A 19094-nucleotide genomic window follows, 5' to 3' on the forward strand; every position below is an offset into this window, starting at 1 on the left:
AAGTGCAGTATTCAGTACCAAAGTGCAGTGTACTATTCAGTCTAACTTACAGTTGTCTTATTTAGCATGGATATACTAGTAGGTACATCAGCCACTGAAATACAGGTGTGTGCCATTTGCAGTGTCAGCCATCATTTCGATCATCACACAAACCTATACCTCCAACCTCCTAATTCCATTCCACCACACTGACATTTGCAACAATCAATCATATTAAATCAACACAGAGCCCATCATACTCCAGCGACACCCACCGTGTGCATCAATCACAGCTGTCCACTGAATCGTCAGGTACGTAGGCCTACAGCACACACACACAGAGCCCGTCATATTCCAGGGCCTCTTATCATGAGTCATGTGCCCGCAGAGCGTCATGATAACGCCTGTAGCCTCTTGTCTTGACATCTCCACCAGGGTTGCCAGATGAGGCTGATGATTTCCAGCACAAAAAATGCTCAAAACCCGCCGGGAAGCACAAAATCCCGCCCAATTCTATTGATTTCTATGGCCCAAAATTGGGCGTTTTTTTCCCGCTAGATGCCATTTTTACCCGCAGACGGCCATCTTAAGCAGCCCAATTGGGCGGGAAACTGCCCAATCTGGCAACACTGATCTCCACACCCCTATTAAAACGTCACAGATGTGAGTCACTCACTCTGGAGACTAGAGTCTGACAGTCTGACAGTCCTTTTTTTTTTGCTTTATAGCTGAACAAGAGGGGGCGAAAACCCACAAAGTCTGATGAAAAGATAAATACCTCAAGTGTGAAGTATTTATGACTGGGGCATGCGTCACGAGCCTGCAAGGTTGTAAGAGCACAGTAGACCCTGCTGCTTTGAAGGAGCTGACAGAACAAAAAAATACGATTTAAGATGGCAACCATCTTTCCTTCGATTTAATCTCTGAGTTATGATTCTGACGTGGACATAGCCACATGCTGGGCATATTGCCTATCTAAGGCCGGGTACATGCTTGCGGTGTGACTTAAATTGCGCACACAACTTCATGTGACCGAATGCACTTGCAAATTAATTACTGTATCAGAGTGCTGCGAACAATACTGGAGGTATCAGGTAGTGGGGCAGATAGGGGCTCTCAATGTATTTTCCATCATTGTTTGACTCTACCATGACTTACAACATGGACGTTCGGAAGATTTCCCCTCGCGGTCCTGTCAATATTGCACTGTATGCACGTGTATGCGTACCTTGTGTGTAATGCTCTACAGTGTGTACGCATGCGGGCACAAAATGCGCACACAAATCTTGTAGCAAGCATATCCCCGTCCTAAGTGTCAATCAAACCGTCCAACCGCCCAGCTAATGGATTACCTACTTTAATAAAACCTAGAAAAAGTGATCCTCCAAGACAGCTCAGATTACATTATGACTTTAGAGCTATTCAGCCCAAAAGACCCATTCAGCAATACCCACATGACAACATAGTACTGACAAGTTTTCAAAATAACGGCTACATGCAGGACTTGGACGGACCACAGACTAATACGCTAGGCCTTGGGCTTCACTCATTACTACACGGTTGACGTTTCCAAATGGGTTTGGGAACTGCTATCCCCAGGCTAATCTGTTAAGTGCAGATGACGGCAGAAAAACTTATTTTTAATGACCTTTCAGGCAATCAGGCTTTATTGCGTTTGTGTTTATGATGCCTGGCTTATCAGCGATTGACAAGAGTTACTGACACGTGCTCGTTGATTACTTTCCGCGTTGGGATTGTTAAGAAACCTGTGTGTGTGTGAGTGAGGGAGAGAGTGTGTGTGTGTGTGTGTGTGTGTGTGGGGGGGGGGGGTTAGGGTTAGCTATGGTTATGGTTAGGTTTACTTATGCTTATAAATTAAACTTTGATCAACACAATTTGATATAACTTGTCCCATTTCCAAATTAAGGCTGCAAAACATGAAAAAAAAACCAAATCAAGTATACAGTAAATAAATGATAATGGAGTATTCACATCTGGAACATCTGGATGAAGACCTCAAATCAAATTGTACACTAACCCTTGTGATGTCAGATAAACGTGTCACTAATTTATTTTTATGTTACTTCCTTCCACTTGATTGCAGTTGTCTTCTGCAATTTTCGGAAAATAACTGATCATCAAATTAGTTATTAGATCATCTGTTATCCTTCTTTTAAAAATGAATGTGTGTGTGTGTGTGTGTGTGTGTGTGTGTGTGTGTGTGTGTGTGTGTGTGTGTGTGTGTGTGTGTGTGTGTGTGTGTGTGTGTGTGTGTGTGTGTGTGTGTGTGTGTGCCCGTGTGTGTGTGTGTGTGCATGTGTGCCTGCGTGTGTGCCTGCGTGCGTGCATGCGCATGTGTGTGTGTGTGCATCCATATACTCCCCTGAGCTAGTTTGCCACTCACAATTTAAATCCATGACCTCCCAATAACAGCAACAGCTACCCCATCTATTTGTGGCTTCGGAAGGGAGGTTTACTAACATTTTACTACCAAACTCGAGTGTGTGTGTGTGTGTGTGTGTGTGTGTGTGTGTGTGTGTGTGTGTGTGTGTGTGTGTGTGTGTGTGTGTGTGTGTGTGTGTGTGTGTGTGTGTGTGTGTGTGTGTGTGCGCGTGCGCGCGCACTTGTGTGCGTCCGTGTGCATGTGCACGCGCACGTGTGTGTGTGTGCGTCTTGTGCATTTATCTTGATTACAACATGAAACATCATTCTATCTACTGCTGTAATCACAAGAGTGTAAGGCTGCACACAACGCACCGAAGTATCCATCCATTGGCTCACAGACCCATCGCCTAAAGCCAGCTGTCGTGTCAGCCAAGCTGTGTGAACCCATACTGGGTCTCTCCTTTGGTGGCCCGGAGGCACTTTTTTTTGGAATAGAAACAAAACCAAGACAATACTTGAAGAGTTCAGATGCAAAACCCCCTAACTCCGTTTCTGAAGACCTGCACTTCTATATTTTTAGAGAACCCCATGGTTGGTTTGGTTTGCATTCATGTACTTGATAATACATATAAATAGTTATATTACATAAATAAAATTAACAAGTATGCAATTTTGATAGCTTTGTATTAAATAAAAAATAATTAAGATTATTTTCTGAAATGGCACTTAGGGGGTTTTGCATCTGAACTCTTCAATTTAATACTCTCCTCTTGTATCCATGCAGTTCTCTGTTGCCATGGCTGCAGTTAGCATGTGACCACACCATCAGCCAAACAGAAACGACGACCACCGGGAGGGACCTTGGGTCTGAAGTAGAGTTTCACACTGCACACAAACACCAGTGCCACCTTTTAAAACCACAAACGCCACCAGGGACCAGAGGCTGGTTGATGCTATAGCACAGCAGCATAAATCAGTGCATCTACTGTTGGGTGTTTTGCATGAGTCATGCATTATAAATCCCCTCAAAAGGTTTAGCTCCACCGTGCCTGTGAAAAAGCTCTGCTCAAAGTTGCTCATGGCATTCACAAATTCTAGACTGGAGTCTCAGAAAGAGAGAGAGAGAGAGAGAGAGAGAGAGAGAGAGAGAGAGAGAGAGAGAGAGAGAGAGAGAGAGAGAGGAGAGAGAGAGAGAGAGAGAGAGGAGAGAGAGAGAGAGAGAGAGAGAGGTGGTGGGGGAGGGGGGGTGGGGAGGAAAATGAGGTAAGCAGACAACAAGCTCTAAGCTGTAAACATCTGCTGTGCCTCCAGCTGTGTGAGCTATGGCTTGGCTCAGCTAGCTTTTACATGGCTACAGCTTCACATATTCTGACTTTTACTGAGAAAGATGCTGACAAGCACAAACACACACACACACACACACACACACAGACAGACAGACAGACAGACAGGCACACACACACACACACACACACACACACACACACACACACACACACACACACACACACACACACACACACACACCCCCCCCCAAAAAAAAAAAACAACAACCTTCAAACCTTTTTCAAATGATGCACATCATTGCAGGCCTTTATGTGATGTGCTGAGAAAACGCAAAAGAATATGTACGTATATTGGGGATGTACAGATGGGTTTATCCCACCTAGCACTTTATAGTTAAGGCAGCCTTGACAACAAACACCTCCCACCTTGACTATGTCTCGTCAGGGCCGTATTAAGCCAATGTAGTGCCCCTGGGCACCATACCCCACCCGGTGCCCCTTTATGAAGAATATTTTTTTTTTTTCAAATATATTTTTAGGGTTTTTTTTATGCCTTTATTGACAGGATAGTATGAGATGCTGTATGAGATGCTGACAGGAAATGAGTGGGTGAGAGAGATGGGGGAGGATTGGGAAATGACCCCGTCAGGACTCGAACCGGGGTCCCCATGGGCATGCAAGCCGAAATGTGGGAGGCTTACCATACCCCACCCGGTGCCCCTTTATGAAGAATATTTTTTTAAAGTTTGTGTCTTGTGGTGCCTCCTAACTGGTCAAAAATGCTTGGTGCCCCTGGGCACTGTGCCACTGGCCCTTATGGATAATCCAGCCATGTGTCCCATGAAAACATAAGGATTTCTACTGCGAATCTAATCAACTATTTATACGGGTTCAATTCATATCATATTTCATATTAAACTGCACATCATTACCTTTCCAATTATGACAGTCACACATGTCTGATGGCTAACCCAGCCACCTTGCCGAACAAATGTGGGAAAAGGGAAAACTTGTACCATAAGAATGTACAGTAAGAAAAAGTGGAGACTCAGTGTCTTTTAATACCTGCAGTGACTGATATGAAAATGTAGACCTAGATGATTCAGACCTTAATCTGGGTACAGATTCCAAAACTGCCGCTGCTTTATTAAAACAAAAATTAATGTAGCATTGCTCATAACCCAGCTTTCAGTCCTTTGTACTGCTGTGATATCTCTGATCTCCTTAATCTCCTCAATCACTAGGCCACGGCAAATCTTCTCCTAAGTCATACAACACATGATAGTGTATCAATCTACATAAACTGAAACCACTCAATTATCAACTGGATATTAATTGGATATAATCATGTTTTAACAAAACAAGCTTGTTGTCTGTCAGCTGTTCATGTTTACATTTTCTGAACCGGGTTTTTAGCAACAAAGAAAAGAGAACTCAAAAGTCAATTCATAGAGCATGTAACAAAGCAAATTATTTCAATCCAAATCAAATAAATTAGTGCAAGTTAATTTGGTGCACCTTTTAAAAAGGACAGTTAATTACTTTAATTCCTGCGTATAATTACAAGCAGAACTGCTGATCTCTTGAACATTTTGAGGCCAGTGATGCATCTCATTTGCTCATTTACCGTAAGTATTTAGTTCCTGATGTCTGATCTTAATTGACTAATCCAGTTCTGTCCTGCCCTCCACATCACATCAGAGCCAGATCAGTGCTCACCTGGGGTGCATTTCTCGAAAGTGCAGTTGCTAACTACATTAGCTACTTTGCTGGTTGCGATGCAATTTCCCATTGGCAACTATCCAAGTTGCGAACTGCTAACAACGACGCTTTCGAGAAATGCACCACTGTACCGCAAGGACTGGCTGACACAGGTGCAATCTGCACTGGCCAGATGGAAGCTGATTGGACCCATGTGGCCTGCCGTCCTCAAGTAAACCCACTTCAAATCGGTACCAGAAATGGCTAAATTGGCATCTGGGGCGTCAGATATCCCCCAATCCCCAAATCACTTGCAACTCATGCGACATTTTGGAATATTAGGAAACTAGCATAAAATTATAGGCCTATGTATTATTCAGCGCTGTGACTGAATTCACAAAACAGTCATATATACTGTAGGTTTATTGTTACTACACCTATCTTCCACTTAATCGTGTTTGCGTTTATACTCTATAACTGAGAGATAAGCTAATAAATGGTCAATCTGGGAACCAATATTGACATATTCCATGAATTGCGCATGTTAACTCACTCCCTCAAACTGAAATGTCATCACTCTTCATTACTCATTACTCTTTCGAGGGGAAAAAATCCACCCAGCTGCATTCAAATCCCTCTGTGTATTTTCTTTTTCCAAAAATGTTCCAGTCCTTTTCTCTCAGCGTCCTTCTTGGTGTGTGTCTCTAATATGACTAAACGTTCACAGGCAGTGTTTTCCCTCATTTATTTAGTGGGTCAGCTGAAACACTTCAAGTAGAAAACCAGAGGCCAGAAGGAGGGAGGGAGGTAGAGAGACAGAGAGAGGGAGAGAGAGAGAGAGAGAGAGAGAGAGAGAGAGAGAGAGACAGAGAAAGAGAAATAGAGAGAGTGTGTCAGGGGCCTGGCTCGATGGAGCACAGACACTAAGATCAAAGTGACGAATCGTGCCACCATCTTTGACATGGAAAGCAGCCGAGAGAGGAGAGGAGCGGCGTTGACCTCTCGTTTGAGCGTAGAGGTCGTGGACCGTGCATTAGAGCACGAGCCGACAAAGAGAGCACTTTCTCCCCTTTTAACATTCACGCATCCATCTTCCCCTCTACACAGGGAGGCAGGGAGCCAAGAGCCATCTCTTTTCACGGCCGTCTCAAATCTCAGGAGGTTTCGCCTCTAACGATGCTGTTGAAACGCTTCTCGCAATTGAATAAGGAGAGTTTTCCGGGAAAGCCATGGCCCTATCTTGTGGCCAGAGGACATCCGAGGGAGTTCAAAGGTGTCTTCTGAATTATATATAGCGGGGGCGCCATGACCCCTGGTAGAACACGGGGTCAAATTATGGAACATTTTTCAGGTGTGAACAAAGGAGGCAGTGGGTTCCACCTGTGCCTGTCCATTAAAATTCACAAGACCCCCCCTGGTGCGAGCCACTGCTGCTGTGCGCGTAACCCATATAGAAACGCCCTATTTCATTTCATCCACCGCCAGAAATTCCGACCTCAGAATCACTTTCCGGAATTTTCCACCCATCTTTTTCAAATGATGTGGGTTGAGTACACGGTTTGTATCATGAACAACAAGAAACATACACCTTCCACTCTAAGAGGGACTGCACATGTATTATTTGCATCCTTTTTAAAGAGGTCGAAGAAACATTAGCTTTCAAGCTATTCCATGTCAGCCAATAGAAAAAATAATTTTTTGGCAATTTACTATGCAATTAAATGATTGACTGAATTGCTAAACATTCACTAATTTCTGTGCTACGGAAAGTGCCACTTCTCTGCTCCCTTATAACTTTGATTCCTGGCAAAGGCTAGAAAGCTACTACAACACAGGGTTCTTGAGAATGTGTTTTAAATGCATAGGACCCACTACAACCTCAATATGTCAGTGTATCTATTCACATTCCATATCTACTGAATCACTGGCAACCAAGAATAAATCCCTACTCTTGACTCTTGACTCAGCAACTTCCAATGAATAGAAACTAGCCAGGATTGTATAGGTACTCTCTCTCTCTCTCTCTCTCTCTCTCTCTCTCTCTCTCTCTCTCTCTTCTCCTCTCTCTCTCTCTCTCTCTCTCTCTCTCTCTCTCTCTCTCTCTCTCTCTCTCTCTCTCTCTCTCTCTCTCTCTCTCTCTCTCACACACACACACACTACTACTACACACTATACCAATTTCATGGTCAATTGAACAGAGTTTGCTTTTAAAGTGTTGCGATGCACAGGTTGTAAAGAAGAGGGAAGCAAAGCAGTGCCAAGGTGGTGTCTTTATTCTCCGTCTGCACTCCAGGGCCATATAGCAGGAGGGCTATGGGCTGCGTCTGGGAGAGAAGAGGGAGCTATTCAAGATCGCCAGTGGCCCAGAGCTAGGCTCATTTTCCCTCCCGTGAATAAATTTAACTCAGTGAATAGAAACTCAAGCCAGCTCTGACTGAGTGACAGGCCTAGAGAGCTTTCCGAAATACATTTTAAAGTGAATGTTCTCTCTTACATGTTCGTTCTCTCTCTCTCTCTCTCTCTCTCTCTCCCTCTCTCTCTCTCTAACTCGCTCAGAAACAAACTTCTGTAGACACGCACATGTATACTGTACATGTAAATATAAATGTATACATTAATATAATACACACTACCGCACACATACAAGTGACACAACGTAATGACGCAAGTAGAGAATTACACATTGCACCTTTTCATTCTTCCGGCCAAATACCCCAAAACCTCCTCTACTGTGTGAGAAAATATTTCTCCACTACACTGGTGTCCTGTTACTACCCATCACAGGAGTACGCACACACACACACACACACACACACACACACACACACACACACACACACACACACACACACACACACACACACACACACACACACACACACACACACACACACACACACACACACACATAGGGCTGGGCCTACAAACCAGCCCAGGCATTTTTGCCATAGACCAGTCCCTCACGGTAGGGACACATAGGAGGCGAAGCGAGCGAAGCGAAGAGAGGCGAAATCCAACCGTCATCAGGTCGTCGCAGCGAATCAAATGGAATGGAACAGTTATGTTGTTGATCTGATTGGGCCGCGGCAGGGGAATTCGCTCCTCATTTGCATAACATTAAACTTTCTTTAATAATTTCGCTTCGCTTCGCTCCTGTTCGCTTGGTTTCGCTTGCCTTCGCCTCTCTCATAGGAATGAATGGCAAAGTTCGCAAATTTGCGTGTATGTGTCCCTGCCGTCACCCTCTCCCCCATACTACAATTATGAGGGGCTCAGTCCACTGTAGGATGCACTGATGGGCCACCACTTCTAAATTGTGGGCCGGTCTGTAAGGGACCAAAAGTACTGTCGACCCACCGGGAAAATGCCCTGTATGCCAAATTATCAGCCCAGCCCTGCACACACACACACACACACACACACACAGCAACAACAAAGTGCATATTTGCCTACTCATGCAACCCTCCACCTCTCCAAACACACACAAACACACACACACACACACACACACACACACACACACACACACACACACACACACACACACACACACACACACACACACACACACACACACACACACACACACACACACACACCAACAGAAACCTGTGTGTCTCTCACTGTAAGCTTTTGTGCTTTGCTATTGTATCGGAACAGCAGTTCGCTTAATAAGGAGGGTCTTTCATTTGGCCTCAGGCTCAATGCTTCAGACGTCTCCGACCGAGAAACAGAAACACTCCTTAAAAGGCAGAGAAAGAAAGAGAGAAGAGAAGAGAAGTCCATGACATGTGATACACCTTTTAAGGAGACTCTCCACTTAAATGTACACATGAATACTAAGGAGCCTCCCTCCCCACCTGTTCTCTTTGCGTTGTCATGCCTGCGGAGGTACACACCAGATTCCCACTGATCCTTAGTGCATTAAGGGTCACATGACAGCTTACACTAGGGCTTACGGCACAAAGACACAAGTTATCCTTCACTTGCGCCAGTGGTTTTCAAAGTGGGGGCCGGGGACCCATGGGGGGCCGCAGGGAGGTGCTAGGGGGGCCGCGGCAGGTTGGTAGGAAATGTTTATTTAGCACAATTGAATAAACTGAATTACTAACATAAAACAAAGTAATCCTGAACATAGGCATAAGCCATTACTTGAGAAAAGTATTATAATAATCTATTGCATCTCTGAACAGTATACTATTACCGTGAGGTCCTATTATTTTATATGCAGTGGGACACTGCCTCACAGGCTTAGACGATATGGTTGTGAAAGGGGGTGTACAGAAAAAAAAAAAAGTGGCACGACCCATGTCAGGGGGGCCTTGACTGGAATCTGCCGCCGGTATATGGGGGCCTTGTCATGGTAAAGTTTGGGAATCCCTGACGTACGCTATGGATCCAGGTTAATGCTCTATTGTGATACATTCCATTAATATGGCTCAAACGATGAAAGTGGCTCCACAAACACTCATCTGGAACTATAGCCATAAGCTTAGCTCCCCGGAGGCATGGTTTTATCAAAATCTTTGAACGTGACTGGAGAAACCATTTGTCTGAAATATTGGTAACACTACTTGACGCCGGAGTCATGCGCATGCCATAACACTGTCATAATAGTGTCATGACGCACTGCAGTCATGTACATGTCATAAACATTGTCAATGTCATGAATGTCAACTTCTGGTAGTCACATTGAGTAATGTCAGCTCTTCATGACGAAGACAACTTCTGGTAATGTCACTTTGATAAATGTCAACTTGTCATGAACATAACCGAATGTCATTTAATGATAACAGTCATGAAACATTTATGACATTGAGATAATGTTTATGAAATGTTTATGTCATGCGTTATGTCATGCGTATGACACTGGCATCAAGTTAAGTATTACCAAAATGTTGAATGATGCGCCACTTCAACCATTCACAGATTGAAAAATACAGTTGCAATTGCAGAATCGATGTCAACGAGTGAGTCCATGTGAGCCGCTATTGTTGTCTGCAAGAACTGTCACGTTTCTCATCCTTTCCCCCCGCTGCACTATCTTTAAACTTTGGCTATGTTGCATCTCTGAAAATTCTGTGATCCTCATGGGGCTGTCACAGGGAATTTGTTCCCGTCTGGGAATTGGTGAGCTGGGGGAATATGAAAATCCACCCAGATCCACAAGTAGGTTGCGAAGCTGAGCTGAAACATGCAGATCTGGCGAGAACCAGGATAATGTTCCATTAGAATTGCCATAAATGTTTGATAACTTATATAGTGGTAGTTTCAACGGTGGACAGTAGCCCATTGTAGCCCATTTCAAAATAGTATAATGGAGTAATAGCTATTGCCATGACAGACTATTTATTTTCTGTCCAACTGCATTCCAGCCAAGTGAGTGAGAGGAGACAAACTATGCCTTTATGCCATTATACACAATGCATGAAAAGAAAACATTTTATTCCCTGAGAAGGGAATACCTGTCAGAGTATGTTATCCTTCTCTTAAGTGATGTGAAACAGGCAGTGGAGGTTGCCTTAAAGTCTTGAGCAGAGATGTTGAGATGTTCATACCTCTATAATCTGGTCATGAACCTGCAGACCACCCTCTTGGTCCGCTGGGCCTTTCTCCACCACCTTTGACACGAATATACCGTCAACCAAATGGTCCTCTTCAGAGATCTTCACCGACAACAACAAACAAAAGAAAAACACATGAACATACAGTATGTGGTGCTGTTATCAGTAAAACACATAACACAGTCTTCCCACAGAGTAATAATGACAGGGAGGTATACTATAAAGGACATTGAGGGTTACATCCCTAGTTTCCAGAGCTTTCCCTTTGAAATGTAAACAGAGGAAGTGGACTTGAGTATGTATGTAACACTACACTGCTTCCACAATGCAGGCATGTTGAGAAGTCAAGTCAAGTCAAGTCAGCTTTTATTGTCAATTTCTTCATATGCGCAGGTCAAAATTACGTTTTCTCTCTTATACCATGAAAGGACATACACATACATAGGACTGACATCTACAGACTGACATCAAAGTGCAAGACAGGACCAGTAACAGTGATGGCCCAATACCCATAAAGTGATGAAGTAATGAATAATACTGAGCATTTAACATTGGTGAGTGACAGTGAGAAGATGTGCTGTCAGTGCAAGCACCAGTGGACAACATCCACATCTCCAGTTGCTCGCTAGCTAGATTAAAGAGGGGTGAGAGGAACTTGTCTAAACGGCCCAGCCATCCTCCTTGCAGCACCTCTAATCGCCTCGCATACAGGGCTGGACTGGGGGAGAAGTAGGGCCCGGGCATTTTTGACTTAAAGGGGCCCCTCATGATTAGCGGGACAGAGCTGACTCACCGGTGGGCCCTGCACCCTTGTGGACTCAAATTTTCAGAAATTATTATTTTTTGAACATTTCTGAAAAAGGGCCCGATGAGGGTGCAGGGCCCACTGGAAAGCACCCGCTATGCCAGATGGCCAGTCCAGCCCTGCTCCCATAAGGGGGTTGAAGAGGAAGAGGCTGCAGTGGAAGCCAATGCCTCTGTTGAGCCCTGTTTTTAGAGCTACGCCACATCAAACACTCTGTTGTAACAAGCAGTGTAAAATGCGACAGGCTCAGCCCTCACGTGGTGACAGCTAAGGGAAAACAACATGGCTTGGACTTGTGAATGGAGAGGCTGCACTGCACATTTAATTCCCATCAGCCATCTGTGATTAGCCTGATGGGCCTCACTAAAATGAAAATATTAGTTATATATAAATATTTAGCTAGCTGATAGCTGATGGCTGTGGATGGGACCAAACCGATGTTGTTATGGTTCAAATTGCCTTTGCATTGCCTTGGCCAACGCTATGACAAATCAAATGATGACTTTTTGTTGGCCATTCCGTTTAGATGTCTCCACCACCCTTCCAAAGCCCGCCCAAAGATTCAGGGGGAAGGAAAGGAAAGAAAGGAAGATTCAGAGGGAAGGGGAAAAACCATGTGTTGTGGTTGGTATTCCAAGGACCAGGCCTTGATCACCAGACAAAAATAGTTTTGGCAGCAAGGTGGGTTTGTGTAGTTCACTAGGCGAATCTCTGCTGTCTTTCTTAAACATCCATGAAACCCACTGAATGTACAGTACATGAACACTTTATAAGACTTGGATTGTTCAGTGTTAAAGTCACTTCACTGAGGTTAACTGTTTGTTTTGGTCATGCATTAGTCCACTGGCCCTGATCTGTTGAAGAGGAGTTTTGCACTCTACAGTCGATCTCAGATAATCATAAGCTAAGTGATTGTTTGCATCCTACTTCTGTGGTGCCATCATTCATCTGACACCAATGCCGAGATTTAAGTGAGAGGATTCACACACGCATCCCTTTTGTCTGTGTGTTAAATAATGGACTCGCTTTTGGTAGAGAAAGTGCGCTCAACTCCGAAAAGTTTCTTACAAGGTCTTTGGGTGCGAGCAAACAGCAAAGTTCATGTATAGTACCTACGCTGAAGGTATAGTAAGACGATGAAGAAGGCTTAGGCCGAAACGTCTGTCTGTCTGCCATGCTAACGCCGTATTAAAACGGCAAGAAACTGATCCGGAAGTGCAGCTTTTTTACTATAAATAATGGACTCGGACACCTCTGAATTTAACCCAGTTACGCATAATACCGTGAAACGGGCCTACCCTAGTAAGATGCTGCTTGGATGGAAAACAACATAACTTAAGTCTTTCAAGGGGGAATGCTAACTATTTCAAGGATTTCAGTGGATGTTCTCCTTCACCTTCAGAGAAAACAGGGGGTCCTGTCTAGGTGATTGATACCCCCCCTGCAGCAACAGAATGGGACTAACTGCCTGTAGCTCTTCAAGCTCCAAAGGGTGCAAATCTGACTCACAGTACTGACACATTTATGAACTGTAACATGTCAGCTCATTAGGGAAGACTAGGGAAGATAGCAAGGATAAACAGAGTGTACTGCCAGTACTGGGTCATACAGTTACTGGAGCCATACGGTTACTACCTTTTGTGGACCATTGATGTGTTTTTTTTTAATACATTCTCAAGCTTTTTCCTTTATTACGTAGTATAGGTCAGTGAACAGAGACAGGAATTGAGTGAGAGTGGAAGAGTTGGGAGTTCACCCAGGCCAGATTCAGATCTGGGTCCTCATGAGCAACGTTGCCAGCATGGTGCCGGTATATTTATTATTGCGTTGCGCCACACCACCCTCAAGACCAACGAGCTTTGAGCAAAGATAAACAGTTGGTGCAGTTAACATACCCCAAAGGGACGTCCGCCCATAATATTGAAACCCAGTGACCCAGACGATCGAAACAGGGTGACTTTCATACTCCTGGTATCCCCATCCTGCGAGAGAAGAGCGATAAAATAGTCACAGAAAAATAGCAAATAGCCTACATCATGTCTCAATCACACTGATCACCAGCTGCCTCTCTACATACATGGTGTGTTCCAATACTCATACTTTCCGCCCTTTCGGCACTGTGTTTGGGTACGCAGGGTGTTCCTGTAAATTACCCGGATAACGCCCCCAAAACGGCCATTTTTTGGAGTGTGGAGTTACTGCACACTTTTCGCACTCAACGGCAGCCATGTTTGTTACATAGTTGAGTGTCAGATCTGTCAAACGGCTGAATCTCTGTTATAACAGCAGAGTTTTGATTCCAAAAACAATCGCCATGTGTATTAGAGGCAGGGGTAACTTTAAAAAGTGTCAGCATAACGAACAGTGCCTTCGTGATGAATTGCATATTGGCGGTTGGTAAACTCTGATGACACGCGACCAACCGTCATTTCCATTAAGTGTATCAGACGGAACGGGAATCGGAATGTACTCGCCTCGTGAATCGCGGAGGGTGGAGAGGGTACTTCACTGCACTTAAACAAGGTACACTGTACAGAGGGCGAATAATGGAACAGTATATCCTAGCTTGACCTTTGACCCCCATAAGCTTCCCCATAATTATCATTTCCCTATTCATTTATTACATTGTCACATTATATTACAAAAGTAGTATGAAGTAGGGCTGTAACAATATTGTATTGAACCGAGAAATAATGATACGCAAAGTCACGATACTCACTATGTTAACCTTCAGTCCAGAAAACAACCACATGATATGATGTGATAGTGCTTCCAAGCTTCAAATCAATATTGTGATTTTTTACTACTTAAAAAAAGATGAATAGTCTCTTGTAACCTATTCTACCTGTAAATGATTATCAAAGAGATACCTTAAAAAATCGTGAGATGTTTCAAACTGTACAGGTAGGTCAAAAATCGTGATACGAATCAAATCGTGAGTTGAGCATATCATTACAGCCCTAGTATGAAGGTATAACTTAAAAGACTAGGCCCTGCATGACAGCAGAACACTATTGTGGTCTCACTGATAATATGTCACCAACAATGTGGGCAGGGGAATGATTAGTCAGTGTCAATTTTGTCTATACCTGCGTAAGGTCCTATATCAGGTTCTGAGCTTTGGTGTTTAGGTTAAATTCACCATTGGAGTAAATTGTCAATGTGTTCTTCTGCAAACCCATACCTTACACATAATGTAGACACTCTGTAGTAAAAAAAAACAAGCACTTACATGTTTGGCAGTAATACTGTAGCATAGGCCTACAGAGAACTCAGCTGAAGTTAGGCTACTCAGAGTGGGGTGTCAACAACAATAATAGCTGTCTTCACTTAAAAATCTCCATACCCTTCATGAAGCACCATTGAATCGAATAGTTGAAAAACTTTTACTTTGTAGTTGCTGCTTCAACAGGGGGTCGATTTTGAATAAAACCTCAATGACAGCGCCCTCCTGCTTGTTTGACCACTGATGTAAGTTTGGACAGGTTTGGAACTAGATTTTGGGGGCCAGCTTTCACTCTGATCTCATCTTCACCATGGATGTCATCACACTAACAATAGCAATCTTGTACACTGAGGTTCTTATGAAGTTCAACAAAGAACTCTCGGGCAGAGGAAACGACCCGTCAAAACACAAACTCGCCTGCGCGCACACGCATGCACTAACAGTCAGACCCCAATGGTATTTACGATGGAAACAGCTGGAGGGGAAAATTTGTCAGGCTGACTCAGAAAAACACAGAGGACTCTTGATCGCCGAAGCATGTGTGACCACGCTTGCGCAAACAAAAGAAAAACATTGCACTGGGTCCTGGGTGAATAACCGCTATTTGCGAACGACACACACAGGACGATGTAATTCATTTGTTATACCCATAACGCTCACAGCTGAAAGGGTTCGTAGTCTTGGCAACAATGACTTATAAAAGCCTTTGTTCTTGACAGACTGACCAGCAACATTTGCTCGCTTAGGATCAGTAAGTGAATTGATGAGTCAAGTTTAGGCTATTAACAGTGAGTGTAACCTATCGTGTGTTCTATTTACTGTACCCCTGGAATGAGGCAGGGGCAGTGATTTAAATTGGTTAGTAAATGTTTGCACGGCTCACAATTGTTGACTGGAGATTGCACGTCACTGTGAAACAGTATATTAGTTTGCCAAGTTTGGTCTCAGTTGGTTGTGGATGTCAAAGCGCCCTAAATGAATGAGGTAAATGTTGGCCAGAGTGTCTGCATGCAGTTGGCGCAAATATTTGTGGTGTCCAAACTCCCACCTCCCAACTTCAGCCCATGAGCAACTGCAGGTATGGCAAGAAGTTTTAGGCCTACAAACTGAGTTTACAAAGAAAATAATATCTGCTCACATTGTGATATGCATAGCCTACATTTCACCAGTAGGATATGTGTGCATGTTATTAAATAGCCTATAGACCCATGAATCTTGGGCACTGTGCAATTTTGCTGTTTGCTACCTGTGGTTGCAGTGAAGTGTTGAATAAAAGTTTACCTTGAGCGTGGGGCTTCTGCCCCTGGAAAGTGCATCTAGCCTTGCGTTATACTCAGCAAATTTCTTCTGATATTTCAAGGCAGTCATCTGAAGTTCGTTGTGTACAGCAGAAAGTTGTGCAAGTAACGATTTCTCTCTGCTAAAGGCTCTCAGCGACCGTCTCTTCAGTTCTTTCTCCAAGCTGGCTATTTTCACCTCAAGTGCGCCGTTGTGTGTTTTGAGAGCTTTTACGCAGCAGTGATCCTCAGATTTGTGGTCTTTGTGCAGCAACATCAATCCACAGCCATTCTCACAAATTTCCACTGGTCTGTATTCACATGTTTCCCGCATGTGTGTATCCATGTCCTTCAAGTTGAGCACATCCTTACAGCCTTTATTTCTGCATTTCGCTGGAGAAAAGTCGCACATCTCGGTATGTTCGGCCAGATGTTGGAGCGTCACCACTCGCGTGCAGCCCCTTGCGTAGTTGTCACATTTTATGTCCAGTTTGAGAATAAGGTTTTTTAGAGGTAATACGTGGTTAAGTTCTTTAGCAGAGATTCGCTGACATTTGACGGGGCAGCTGTTTTGCTGTACGACCCAGGGAATTATACACCCGGCGCAGAAGACATGTCCGCAAGGAGTTGTCAGCGGGTCCTCCAAAACTTTATCGCACAAATTGCACTTCAAGTCAGGGTCCACATTTGCGCTGAAACGGTCCAAATCAAATCCCATAATTTTGACCTATAAAAAGTCGATGATGTCCAAAGGGTCCGTTTACTGGTTCACATTAGATCGCGCTCTGTCTTGGGCAAACATACACTACTCCAGACAAAGCTGTAGAAAGAGTGCAGTTGAGAAGAGATATTACCGTAATATCATGGGAAGTGAACCTCCCTCTGTGAGAAAGAGAGAGTAAAGGTGGGCGTGTCTCATAGTTTCCTAGTAGTTCTAGTCACCTTCTTGGAGTTTGTAGGATTTGACCTTTGTTGGCATCAACTTTTACTAAGTCTCTTAAGGCTATGAATTGATCCATTCTCTGACTTGTATATAGGCCTACTGTATCATTGCTTCCATTATCTTGAAACAGCACTACAAATACAATATGTTGCTGATGCTACTTACTACTTCACTATGGATTTCTAATAAACAGTTTAAAGTTCAGATGTACAGTTATTTTTAAACAGTTACTTTATGTCTATAGGTTATGGTTTTCCTCTGCGGAAGTTGGCAGTTCACTTCACTTAATTGCAACATGTAATCAGAGACCCAGTATGCAAATGGCCTGTTATCTCATCAATATGTAGATAACATTGCATAACACTGCATGGATAAATTACTTGTAGAAGTAACTTAAGCTGCCTTTGAAATCATTGAAATAAATATTTTTCTTAAGAAGAAGGCCTAAGAAGAAAAACATGTACAAGCCTTTGCAGTATACGTAGTCTAGCCTAGAGTGGATTCAATTTAAATTGCCTACATGAAATGTAATGTGCATCCATTTCCAACCAAATTATGATGCCATATGAGATTTAATGAATTTATTGACTGAACTGAGTGACTGATTCATTCATTCAGTCAGTCATTCAGTCATTCATTCATTCATTCAATCATGTTCATCAGCAGCATTCCAGCATTCATAGATTACTTTTTTCTTTTTTTTTTAAAACTTAAAATCCGTTTTAGAAAATAAGCACTACTTGACATGAACAACCCCTTAGCAATCAGAGCTCAGGGTGATAATTGGGGCCTGTGCCGTTGTTGAACAGAGGCCAATCTGAAACCAATTTGCACATGTTTTCATTTAGTCTAATCACAATAGCGCTGGCTAGAGTCGAACGGCACAAATCAGCAAATTAGCTACTGACTTCCTGTGATTTTGTGCGACGGAAATAAACAACCTCTGTCATCTCCCTCTTTCTCTCACTCTCTCTCCCGCTCTCTCTATCTCATGCTTTGGAGACAATTGGGCAAAACAAGCCTCTGCACCTTAAAATAGACCCTGTAAATGACAGCAGGCTTAATCAGTCATGCCCTTTGAGTTTAGCCAGTCACGCTTTCTCTGTAACATTGTTTTAAGTGGAATTAAATTACAGGCCACTTCAGTTGCCTACTCCATTGGCCTGTGTGTGATTAGTTACGTAACATCAATCTGTAAAATGTTTAGTGCGTGTGGCATGTTGATGGCAGCTCAGTGAAAATGATTACAAAATAGTATATTTTTGTGTGAACATGTGTGTGTGTCTGTGTGTGTGTGTGTGTGTGTGTGTGGGGGGGGGGGTGACAATGCAGTAATTGTATAGGCTGTGTATAGGCTAGTTATTGTATAGGTGTATTACTCACTGTAAAAAGTGTGTTTTACAGTAAGTGATTTGGTTATATGTGTATATATAGCCCTATATATTACGCTTGATTGGGGTTATGGCAAAATTCCTCACTCTAATACTGGAAGATGCTGGGAAAATGTGCTAAATGTGCTGACAAGCTTATCAACTGAACTGCGGACACATTACGCACACATATACAGTATATCACGAAAGTGAATACACCCCTCACAGTTTTGCAGATTTTTGAGTATATCTTTTCATAGGAAAGCATTACAGAAATGTAACTTTGACACAATAATTAGTGACCTTTTAACAACATATTTAACCACTTAAATTTCTTGTTCACTTAGAAAAAAGCAAAATACATCCATAATGTTTGAACATGTACTCACAAAAGTGAGTACACCCCAGATTAAAATCCGGTAGAGAAGGGGCTATCTTGGCTCGAATCGTCTCGAAATGAAACGAAATGAAAAGGGATGACAAGGGAGGTCATCAGTGTGGGTTTCAACCTTTCTTTGCATTGAACTTTTACATTTTGAGTCTGCATCTGGCTTAAAT

At 43.3% G+C, this 19094-nt stretch overlaps 1 protein-coding gene across 2 annotated transcripts in view; it reads right to left on the reverse strand.

Annotated features, from left to right (window-relative positions):
• LOC134456612 (E3 ubiquitin-protein ligase PDZRN3-B-like) overlaps positions 1-17040 on the reverse strand; it is a 56614-nt gene extending 39574 nt beyond the window's left edge. Inside the window, exons 1-3 of one of the 2 annotated variants that reach the window (XM_063208026.1) lie at positions 16228-17040; positions 13616-13702; positions 10910-11017 (exon numbers count right to left, since the gene is read on the reverse strand). In XM_063208026.1, the coding sequence (XP_063064096.1) occupies positions 10910-11017; positions 13616-13702; positions 16228-16941 (909 nt within the window). In that variant the 5' untranslated portion in view covers positions 16942-17040. The remainder of the gene's footprint in view (positions 1-10909; positions 11018-13615; positions 13703-16227) is intronic. The other variant, XM_063208027.1, reaches the window with a different exon arrangement.
• Between the last annotated feature and the right edge of the window lie 2054 nt (positions 17041-19094).

This window comes from Engraulis encrasicolus, chromosome 10 (genome assembly GCF_034702125.1).
Source record: "Engraulis encrasicolus isolate BLACKSEA-1 chromosome 10, IST_EnEncr_1.0, whole genome shotgun sequence".
NCBI classification, from domain to species: domain Eukaryota; kingdom Metazoa; phylum Chordata; class Actinopteri; order Clupeiformes; family Engraulidae; genus Engraulis; species Engraulis encrasicolus.